The following is a 12,196-nucleotide window of genomic DNA, read 5'->3' as shown; positions in this document are numbered from 1 at the left end:
GAAATGTCGAAGTGATTAAGACAGGAATGACACCTCCCATCTTCTGGGCTCCCCTACATCTACAGTTATCTAGAGGGAATTCCCTGAGCTGGCAGAGCTTTCCTTTATGTGGGCTTCCGTCCCAGCTGCATGTGACAGCAGCAGCCCAACGCTCACACCACAGTCATCTCAGGATTTGGGACCAGGGTAGAATGGGAGCCATATTCTTGGAAGTGCATTGAAAATCTCTCATTAGCCCAGATTGGGTCACATGACTCACTCTGCACCAATCACAAGGAAAGGAAGTGGACTAATGTGCCCAGCCCTAGATCACATGACCACTCTGTACCAATAACAGGGAAATACAGTGGCCTGCTGGGCCCAGCCCTGAGTCACATGGCCACCTCTGGCATGGTGGGGAGGGACATATATGGGGGGGAGAATTGAATTGGCTTCATAAGAACAACAATTCATTACTAGGGGGAAAGGATAACTTTAAAGAGGAAATCAGGACACACTTACTAGAAAATGTGAGTGAATTCCAGGCAGCAAAATCGACAGATGTCTACTACAGTTGGACTGTTGTCATTTTATTCTAGCTTTGCTGGGAAAAAGCCAGTAAGAACAAATTCAGCAAATCACAGACTTGCACTGAAGAGAAGAAACTCAAGAATCTAGGAGCTCAGCCTTTTTTCTCTAAATAGAACATAGTTTATGCTATTGAAGACAGATGCTTGTTTATTCTATGCTGAGAGCTCTCTGGCTGGGCAGATTCCAAATATCCTTCCATCTGCAGATCCTTCCAGGGCTTTGCAATTTTTACTAGTTAATGACAAGATTGGGGGAGGGGCAACTTAAAATGAAGTAATAAATGCATTTGGAAGAATGTTAAAGGCTTAGTTATTTCACACTTCTGGAATTCAGGGCGATGAAAAAGTAAACAGTCTTACTGGCTCAAAGGGGAATCCTTCCATCCATGAAACAAATTTATTTTGATTATTTTGGCTTCTCAAGAGATGTTTCCTGTGGGTGTATTATAAAAAATTCTTCATGTTTTTATTCTGTACTGTTCTACTGGGCCTTGTGAAACAAGAAATTATTTGCTGCATTTACTTGCTGTGTAATGGGGCTTCACTATCATTTACATATCTTTCATATACTATTAATTCAGATCTTTTTTAGAATTGTAATTGTGGAAGCAATTTTCATTACAATTTCTTGTAACGTATAAATTTGAGATAATTGGACTGGAAGGCTTGTTTGTCCAAATTGCCTGCATCAGTACTATTTCATGGGTTTTGAAAGTATGAAAAAAAATTGAAACTGGCCCTTGATGATAAACATTTGAAGATGATTTTTGATCTCTGAAAAAAACATTTGTACCCAATGCAGGTGAAATCAATTCCTTTCTGAGTTGATACTGATGGTGATTTAATGAAACTAATCTTTATGAGCTGAAAAGAATATCTTTTTATCTTACCAACCAAGCTTGAGAGTATGATGAATTCTCAGATGAGATATGACCTAGAAGCTGAAAACTTAGAACAAATTGGGGATTTGATAGATCCTATGATAGGTGGGCTATCTATCATAATCCTATGATAGATGGGCTTCACTGGTGGCTCAGACAGTAAAGAATCTGCCTGCAGTGCAGGAGACCTGGGTTTGATCCCTGGGTTGGGAAGATCCCCTGGAGAAGGAAATGGCTACCCACTGCAGTATTGTTGTCTGGGAAATCCCATGGACAAAGGAGCCTGGTGGACTACAGACCATGGGGTCTCAAAGAGTCAGCTACAACTGAGCAACACAGCAGCAGCAGCAGCCTATAGTAGATAATATCAGTTTTGGAATTCCATTGTTCCCATCTGGTTAGAGAGTAGTTATCATTTATGGAAGCCTCTTGATGAAAGTGAAAGAGGAAAGTGAAAAAATTGGCTTAAAGCTCAACATTCAGAAAACTAAGATCATGGCATCTGGTCCCATCACTTCATGGCAAATAGATGGGGAAACAGTGGAAACAGTGTCAGACTTTATTTTTTGGGGCTCCAAAATCACTGCAGATGGTGACTGCAGCCATGAAATTAAAAGACACTTACTCCTTGGAAGGAAAGTTATGACCAACCTAGTTAGCATATTCAAAAGCAGAGACATTAGTTTGCCAACAAAGGTCCATCTAGTCAAAGCTGTGGTTTTTCCAGTGGTCATGTATGGATGCGAGAGTTGGACTGTGAAGAAAGCTGAGTGCCGAAGAATTGATGCTTTTGAACTGTGGTGTTGGAGAAGACTCTTGAGAGTCCCTTGGACTGCAAGGAGATCCAATCAGTCCATCCTAAAGGAGATCAGTCCTGGGTGTTCATTGGAAGGACTGATGCTGAAGCTGAAACTCCAATACTTTGGCCACCTGACGTGAAGAATTGACTCATTGGAAAAGACCCTGATGCTGGGAGGAATTGGGGGCAGGAGGAGAAGGGGACGACAGAGGAGGAGATGATTGGAAGGCCATCACCGACTCGATGCACATGAGTTTGGGTAAACTCCAGGAGTTGGTGATGGACAGGGAGGCCTAGCGTGCTTCGATTCATAGGATCACAGTTGGACACAACTGAGCGACTGAACTGACTGACTGACACCCATAAGCTTTATTAAGGTCCAGAACATCTTCTACTGGGCTAAATTCTTAGGAGGAACAAAGTGTATGAAGAAAGTATGTCAGCCTAGGGAGGAAGTGAGAAGGGAACTACCTATAATATAATTTAAGAGACTGGAGAAGGAATCTTTCCTAAAGATTAAGATCCCATAGATTTAGCCCATTACAGGCACTCAACAGATATTTATTCTATGAAGGAAAAAAATAAAGGAATCAGACAAAATTATAAAAGCCCCTTTGGAGATGTTCCTTTTAATTTACCTCCACTTCTAGCTGGACCAACTTTGATGAGTGCTACATACGGCAGTCACATTTGTCATTAAAGCATGTCATACCAGAGCTCAGAGAAGAATGTGTCTGTTCACCTTCCCAGAGATAAACATAACTGAGCTGGGATAGAATTTTCTAAAGTACATGAAATCAGCTTTTTGAATTGTGAAAAATAAAACATAGTTCTTTTTGTTGTACCATACTGGCCGACTTTCCATCTTATGAAGAAACCCGCCACTACTGTGTTTAAGTAACTGATGTCCCCTAATGGATCAGTTACAGACGGTGCCCGAGTTGTGTTATTCCAGGGGCAGCTTTCAAATGCTTCCACGTGAATGGCACCCTGGAGTCTGTAACCCAGCACTCCCATAGTTATTCTACTCAGCATCTGTGGGTGAGTTTGTTCCTTATCCAGGGCCTCAGTTCATAAGGGCATGGTCTAGTTTTTTTCAGATCTTGATCTCATTTTAACTAGTCAATTTGCAAAAAGCTATTGCTGTCAATTAATGCATTGTTTTTCATTTCTCCCTTGTTTTTTTTTTTTTCTGGTTTGTGGGAATTCAGGAAGAAGAGGGATCCCCAAGAGAACCACAGTGCCTCGGGGTGGAACCGAAGATGGCAGCAGGTAGAGTCCATTCACGGCAACGCCTCCTTTCCTGGGCTGCTGTTGTTGACATCAGGGCTCGAAGAATCCAAAAGCTTTGCAGATCACAAAAGAAAATTTGTATGTTCCCATTGATTGGAAACATGACTAGAAATGTCTTTTGTGATGTATGCCAGGCACGACATCTGGACAGTCTGGTCATGGTGCAAAAAATAGCTTCTTCTCTTTTTCTTCTTTCTTCTAATGATTTCAGTGCTTGCTGAACAAATACTTGCAATGAAGATGATGATAATGATGAAGAAATTTCAAATTTAGTTATACTAAAATAAGTAGAGCACTTTTTTCTGAAGTATTTATGATTACCTTGGAAAATGCTATCTAGATGCATTTGCTTTTTTAAAAAAATGTGTATAGTTAAATATGCAGCTTTGCTAAAGATATTTACCCCATCATTGGACTTCATATGAGATAAAATGCAAAGGAACAAATGAGTCTATACTTTAGTTTCTGCCTATGATTGGTAATGATAATAAGATGTAATAGTCATAAAAATAAACAGTTGAATGGACCTCATAATAATGAGAGCTAAATCTTAATACTCTCTGCTTCTATTTTCCAATGACTGTGAGGAGGGGTTAGAAGAGGGCTCCAGATGTGTTTGCCACTGGCAGAGGCTCATGTTCTTGTATGTTAATAAAAATCAGGGAGGGGAATTAAGAAAATTAAAATGGTAATGAAAAGAATATGCAAAGTGGGTGTGTGTGTGGGGTTGGGGGGAACTGGCGCCCTGTTCACATTTCCATGGAGGAGAGAGAATTAGCGATTAACCAGCTCATCTCCCTCTGTGCCCCTCCCAAGTGTCTACCCCATCAGAAACAGACACTGTTTTAGGTTCATGCTTCTTCTGACTTGCGCCCCTTGCGGATTCTTGCATGACTGGTTCCTTCTTCCAGTAGCTCTCAGCTGAAACACCCAGTCCCAGAGGCTACTTTGTCACTCCTTGAGATCACTCTTCATCTCACTGTCCGTTTTTATTGGGTTGGCCCAAAAGTTTAATTGGTTTTGCCACAAGATCTTATGGGAAAAAAACAAACAAACTTTTGAGCTAACCCAATATTTTTTTTCCCATAATACTTATTACGATCAAATCATCTTTCTATGGATTGGTTTCTTTTCTTATTGTCCCCTCAAGAGATTGTAGCATAGGAGTTGAGTCTGGAAGGACAGATACAAAAATCTATTTGTGAAAAGAAGTGCATTAGCTGGGGTGTTTATAAAGTGAAAACCAAATACTGTAAATTGACTCCAAAGGGATATCTATTTGAAATTCTGCTCCCCCCTGTTTTTTGGCTGATGATCTGATCCTTTGGTATCTGTCACCTTATCCTGAGGTCTATGATTTCTATTTGCAGGGGCAACCCAGGGTACAATGACTGGTTAACTGAGAATGTGTTTAAATATCACAAGCTTTGCACTCTAATGATTCAGCATCTATGTATGATTGAAGTTTTTCTTAATAAGTGACCTGCCTGTAATAGATCGAACCCTAATATCTGCTCAGAATCAGGTAGCATCCCCCCTTGACTTTGTGGATGCAGTAGCTGAATGGATGGAGTAGCCCATTTAAGTCCCTCTTAATGTGATACAGCATGGGTTGCTGTCAACTGGTACTCTGTTTCAGCAAGCCTAGCACTGGGAAGGTTCATTAGGTGAATGAGGTTTACCTTTGCTTCAGCCTGCCCTTCTGGTGCCCTGCACCTCCTAGTGAGGTTGCTCCTCACTACCTCACCCCCTGATTTCTCTGCCATCAGAAGAATGTGCACTCAGGCACATAAACCTTAGTCTATGTAAATTCACATCATTGTGTTGCTTCTTCTTCAGCCTATTACTATTTAAGCCACAGAGCTACCTGTGGAATGAAAAAAATGTGGTAGTTGTTAAACAGATCAGCAAACAGAAAAAGAAGGGATATTTCTGGATACAATCACAATGCCTGTGGAACCACTTTCTCAAGCTGAGCATTGAATGGCCCTGAGTCATGGGAACACTCGGCAAAGATTTCATTAGAGAGTGTTTCTTCAGAGCAGGAATTGTGTCTCTTTACAAGTGAGTGCTCCAACACTAAGTTGTGTCTGGCTCTCTGTGACCCTTTGGACAATAGCCCAACAGGTTCCTTTGTCCTTGGGGTTATCCTGGCAAGGGTACTAGAGTAGGTTGGCATTTCCTCCTCCAGGAGATCTTCCTGACCCACACCTCCTGCACTGGCAGGTGGATTCTCTACCACTGAGCCACCTGGGAAGCACATTTACAAGTGAGGTTAAATCCTTTATTGAAAGACACCATTTTCAAGACTTATAACTTCTTTCTGATATAAGGTTCAAGGCAAAAATAAAGGATGGAAAGCTGAACTGAAGTGAAGCTTATCACCCTGCACAGGGAAAAGGAAGAATGAGTGATAGATCCCTGAGATGGAGGTATCATGGAGAAGAATTTCCATAACTTAAGAGCCCCTTTGATATGACCATGACATCACTTCTATAATAGAAAAAAAAATAAATATGCTTTACTTATAGTGACAAGGAAGAGGGCATAATTTCCACGAGGGAGAACTCTACATCAGCAAAAGGGCTGACAGTATCACCCAATTCTTGGCTCAGTTCAGTCACTCAGTCATGTCTGACTCTTTGCGATTCCATGGACTGCAGCACGCCAGGCCTCCCTGTCCATCACCAACTCCTGGAGTTTACTCAAACTCATGTCCATTGAGTTGGTAATACCATCCAACCATCTCATCCTCTGTTGTCCCCTTCTCCTCGATACCTCAATCCTTCCCAGCATCAGGGTATTTTCAAATGAGTCATTTCTTCCCATCAGGTGGCCAAAGTATTGGAGTTTCAGCTTCAACATTAGTCCTTCCAATGAACACTCAGGACTGATTACCTTTAGGATGGACTGGTTGGATCTCCTTGAAGTCCAAGGGACTCTCAAGAGTTTTCTCCGACACCACAGTTCAAAAGCATCAATTCTTTGGTACTCAGCTTTCTTTTATACTCCAACATCCATACATGACTACTGGAAAAACCATAGCTTTAACTAGACAGACCATTGTTGGCAAAGTAATGTCTCTGATTTTTAATATGCTGTCAGGGTTGCTCATAACTTTCCTTCCAAGGAATAAGCGTCTTTTAATTTCATGGCTGCAGTAACAACCTGCAGTGATTTTGGAGCCCAGGAAAATAAACTCTGTCACTGTTTCCATTGTTTCCCCATCTATTTGCCATGAAGTGATGGGACCAGATGCCATGATCTTAGTTTTCTGAACGTTGAGTTTTAAGCCAGCTTTTTCACTCTCCTCTTTCACTTTCATCAAGAGGCTCTTTAGTTCTTCTTCACTTTCTGCCATAAGGGTCGTGTCATCTGCATATCTGAGGCTTCTCCCAGCAATCTTGATTCCAACTTGTGCTTCATCCAGCCCAGTATTTCACATTATGTACTCTGCATATAAGTTAAATAAGCAGGGTGACAATATGAAGCCTTGATGTACTCCTTTACCGATTTTGAACCAGTCTGTTGTTCCATGTCCAATTCTAACCGTTGCTTCCTGACCTGCATACAGATTCCCCAAGAAGCACGTCAGGTGGTCTGGTATTCCCATCTCTTGAAGAATTTTCCACAGTTTGTTGTGCACTACAGAGTCCAAGGCTTTGGCATAGTCAAAAAAGCAGAAATAGATGTTTTTCTGGAACTCTCTCGCTTTTTTGATGATCCAACAGATGTTGGAAATTTGATCTCTGGTTCCTCTGCCTTTTCTAAAACCAGCTTGAACATCTGGAAGTTCATGGTTCACATACTGCTGAAGCCTGGCCTGGAGAATTTTGAGCATTAGTTTGCTAACATGTGAGATGAGTGCAATTGTGCGCCAGTTTGAGCATTCTTTGGCATTGCCTTTCTAAGGGATTGGAATGAAAACTAACTTTTTCCAGTTCTGTGCTCATTGCTGAGTTTTCCAAATTTGTTGGCATATTGAGTGCAGCACTTTAACAGCATCATCTCTTAGGATTTGAAATAGCTCAACTGGAATTCCATCACCTCCACCTAGCTTTGTTTGTAGTGATGCTTCCTAAGGCCCACTTGACTTCACATTCCAGGAGGTCTGGCTCTAGGTGAGTGATCACACCACCGTGATTATCTTGGTCGTGAAGATCTTTTTTGTACAGTTCTCCTGTGTATTCTTGCCACCTCTTTTGATATCTTCTGCTTCTGTTAGGTCCATACCATGTCTGTCCTTTATCGAGCCCATCTTTACATGAAATGTTCCCTTGGTATCTCTAATTTTCTTGAAGAGATCTCTAGTCTTTCCCATTCTATTGTTTTCCTCTATTTCTTTGCATTGATCGCTGAGGAAGGCTTTCTTATCTCTCCTTGCTATTCTTTGGAACTCTGCATTCAAATAGATATATCGTTCTTTTTCTCTTTTGCTTTTCACTTCTCTTCTTTTCACAGCTATTTGTAAGGCCTCCTCAGACAATCATTTTGCCTTTTTGCACTTCTTTTCTTGGGGATGGTCTTGATCCCTGTCTCCTGTACAATGTCACGAACTTCCGTCCATAGTTCATCAGGCACTCTATCTATCAGATCTAGTCCCTTAAATCTATTTCTCACTTCCACTGTATAATTGTAAGGGATTTGATTTAGGTCATACCTGAATGGTCTAGTGGTTTTCCCTACTTTCTTCAATTGAAGTCTGAATTTGGCAATAAGGAGTTCATGATCTGAGCCACAGTCAGCTCCTGGTCTTGTTTTTGCTGACTGTATAAAGCTTCTCCATCTTTGGCTGCAAAGAATATAGTCAATCTGATTTCGGTGTTGACCATCTGGTGATGTCCATGTGTAGAGTCTCCTCTTGTGTTGTTAGAAGAGGGTGTTTGCTATGACCAGTGCATTCTCTTGGCAAAACTCTATTAGCCTTTGCCCTGCTTCATTCTGTACTCCAAGGCCAAATTTGCCTGTTGCTGCTGCTGCTGCTGCTAAGTCACTTCAGTCGTGTCCAACTCTGTGCGACCCCATTGATGGCAGCCCACCAGGCTACCCCGTCCCTGGGATTCTCCAGGCAAGAACACTGGAGTGGGTTGCCATTTCCTTGTCCAATGCATGAAAGTGAAAGGTGAAAGTGAAGTCGCTCAGTCGTGTCCAACTCTTAGTGACCCCATGGACTGCAGCCTACCAGGCTCCTCAGTCCATGGGATTTTCCAGGCAAGAGTACTGGAGTGGGTCGGAGAAAGCAATGGCAACCCAATTTGCCTGTTACTCCGGGTATTTCTTGACTTCCTACTTTTACATTCAAGTCCCCTATAATGAAAAGGACATCTTTTTTGGGTGTTAGTTCTAGAAGGTCTTGTAGGTCTTCATAGAACCATTCAACTTCAGCTTCTTCAGCATTACTGGTCGGGAAATAGACTTGGACTACTGTGATATTGAATGGTTTTCCTTGGAAACGAACAGAGATCATTCTGTCGTTTTTGAGATTGCATCCGAGTTCTGCATTTCAGACTCTTTTGTTGACTATGATGGCTACTCCATTTCTTCTAAGGGATTCTTGTCCACAGTAGTAGATATAATGGTCATCTAAGTTAAATTCACGCATTCCAGTCCATTTAGTTCATTTTTTCCTAAAACGTCGATGTTCACTCTTGCCATCTCCTGTTTGACCATTTTCAATTTGCCTTGATTCATGGACCTAACATTCCAGGTTCCTATGCATGGGATCTTTTAGTCTTCATTAACTCCACCATAGTTTGGCCCAAGGTAAATAACAGGGAGGGAACACAGCCCCACCCATCAATAGAAAATTGGATTAAAAATTTACTGAGCATGGCCCCATCTATCAGAACAAGACCCAGTTTCCACCTCAGTCAGTCTTTCCCTTCAGGAAGCTTCCAAAAGCCTCTTATCCTTCTCCATCAGAGGGCAGACAGACTGAAAACCACAATCACAGAAAACTAACCAATCTGATCACATTTAGACTACAGCCTTGTCTAACTCAATGATACTATGAGCCATGCCGTGTAGGGCTACCCAAGATGGGTGGGTCGTGGTGGAGAGTCTGACAAAATGTGGTCCACTGGAGAAGGGAATGGAAAACCACTTCAGTATTCTTGCCTTGAGAACTCCATGAACAGTATGAAAAGGCAAAAGGATAGGACACTGTAAAGATGAACTTCCCAGGTCGGTAGGTGCCCAATATGCTCCTGGAGATCAGTGGAGAAATGACTCCAGAAAGAATGAAGAGACGGAGCCAAAGCAAAACAACACCCAGCTGTGGATGTGACTGGTGATGGAAGCAAGGTCACCCAGTTAGCCAGTGTTGAGAAAAATATTTACACAGTGTGAGAGTTGTGAGTTAGGTTTTATTTGAGGGCAAAATAGGGACTGCAGCCTGGGAGATAGCGTTTCAGATAGCTCTGAGAAAATGCTCCAAGAAGGTGAGGGAAGGAGCTAGGATATGTAGGAGTTTTGCAACGAAGGGCAGGTAGGGCAGGTAGCCGGGAATATCAAAAGATTACTGCTTAAGAAACCAGATACATCAAGTTAAGGAATTTAGTGCTTTTCTATGTGAGGGAAGATGCTAGAGTCTCCACTCAATAAAATCATTTTTTGATATGCATCTCAGCTATCTGGGGTCAGTATCCTGTGTTATCAGATTCCGAGTTTTCTCAAGGCTTACTGTAGGGAGTGGACACAGACTGATGGCTGCTAGATGGCAGAAGTTATTTCCTTCCTTAGTTCCTTCAGGGCGCAGCAGCTCCTGTTGGAGGACCACAATTGCTATGACTGTGATATCCTTTGTTTACTGATATGGCAGGAGACATTCCATTTCTCACCAGTTTTTGGAAGGTGCTAAGGACCTGCATCATCATGCAGATGACACCACCCTTATGGCAGAAAGTGAAGAAGAACTAAAGAACCTCTTGATGAAAGTGAAAGAGGAGAGTGAAAAAGTTGGCTCAATGCTCAACATTCAGAAAACAAAGATCATAGCATCCAGTCCCGTCACTTCATGGCAAATAGATGGAGAAACAGTGGAAACAGTGGCAGACTTTATTTTCGGGGGCTCCAAAATCACTGCAGATGGTGACTGCAGCCATGAAATTAAAAGACGCTTACTCCTTGGAAGGAAAGTTATGAGCAACCCTGACAGCATATTAAAAATCAGAGACATTACTTTGCCAACAAAGGTCTGTCTAGTCAAAGCTATGGTTTTTCCAGTAGTCATGAATGGATGTGAGAGTTGGACTATAAAGAGAGCTGAGCGCCAAAGAATTGATTCTTTTGAACTGTGGTGTTGGAGAAGACTCTTGAGAATCCCTTGGACTTCAAGGAGATCCAACCAGTCCATCCTAAAGGAGATCAGTCCTGAGTATTCATTGGAAGAACTGATGTTGAAGCTGAAACTCTAGTACTTTGGCCACCTCATGCGAAGAGCTGACTCATTTGAAAAGACCCTGATGCTGTTAAAGATTGAAGGCGAGAGGAGAAGGAGACAACAGAGGATGAGATGGTTGGATGGCAACACCATCTTGACTGGACTTGAGTTTGAGCAGTCTCTGGGAGTTGGTGATGGACAGGGAAGTCTAGGGTGCTGCAATCTATGGTATTGCAAAGAATTGGACATGACTGAGCAACTGAACTATCTAAGGGCAAGAACTAGTCTACACATTCTCACCTGGGCATGTGCCTCAATGAAAAAACAGCCGTTGTATAGTAGTCAGATTTTTGGTCTACATGACTCAGACTCCCAGCCTCTCTCAGGTCATTCTTTCCCTGGATTATCTCTTTCCTTTTTGCTCCTCTGTTGGTGGTGAGACCAATGAATGGGCCAACTATGCTTTCTTGAGAGAATTCTTTTTAAAAAAGAATTGCATCCTTTCTGATGGCTATATTTTCAAGAGGAAAAAAAAAAAGGAAAATGTGTTTTTAAAATGTTGGCTCGATCTTGCCATGTTTCTTGCCATGCATGGCTTTAGAAGTAAGCCAAGTACTTTTGAATGCCGCAACAACTTTAAATGTTTAAAATCCAAGAAGACTTTGTGGAATCTTTATTGTCTTTTGGTCTGCATTCACCATGTGCTGTTAGGGCTGCAAGATTGCAACATTTTGTTCATTGGAGTCAAGAAGCCATTTTATTCCCATCAGAGGATTTCATCTGAATGTTCTCCTTTCGTTAAAGGTCACCCAGGGCTGAATGGGGCCCAACCCCCTTCAGAGGTGGGTGTCTGTGTTATCTGCACGTAGTCAAATTTTCATTTCCTGTGGTTTGTAGTTTATTGAAATGTAAAGTAACAAGACCCAAATGGTTAAAATTCTTCTACTAAAAATGGATGCGATGAGGGAGAAAATACATGTATTTTTGTAACCTTTCTGGGGAATGAGACCCGAGTTTCACTCTGCAGCTTCTTAAGTGACATGATGTTACCGTGTGTGTGAGGCTGGGCCCCCAAGGAGACTCAGAAGTCAGACTGAGAGCTTGTGAGAGGTCAGAAATAAGACCTAGTCTCTGATAACCAGACAAATGTCTGCTTTTGCTTTCACATCATAAGGAGAACAGTCAAAGCGAGGTTTCCACTCCAGCCAACTGTATTTCAGTAGACTCTCTTCTGATTGTGCAAGAAAGTTATCTGTCTTCCTTACTGATTTGT

At 41.9% G+C, this 12,196-nt stretch overlaps 1 protein-coding gene across 1 annotated transcript in view; it reads left to right on the top strand.

Annotated features, from left to right (window-relative positions):
* Positions 1-12,196, top strand: part of FAM107B (family with sequence similarity 107 member B) — a 221,262-nt gene that overhangs the window by 77,260 nt on the left and 131,806 nt on the right. The window contains exon 2 of the mRNA XM_055543866.1: positions 3,461-3,521. Coding sequence (XP_055399841.1) covers positions 3,461-3,521 — 61 coding nt within the window. The remainder of the gene's footprint in view (positions 1-3,460; positions 3,522-12,196) is intronic.

This window comes from Bubalus kerabau, chromosome 13, assembly GCF_029407905.1.
Source record: "Bubalus kerabau isolate K-KA32 ecotype Philippines breed swamp buffalo chromosome 13, PCC_UOA_SB_1v2, whole genome shotgun sequence".
Lineage (NCBI taxonomy): Eukaryota > Metazoa > Chordata > Mammalia > Artiodactyla > Bovidae > Bubalus > Bubalus kerabau.
The sequence above is the reverse complement of the archived record's forward strand: the minus strand, read 5'-3'. Positions and strand labels throughout refer to the sequence as shown.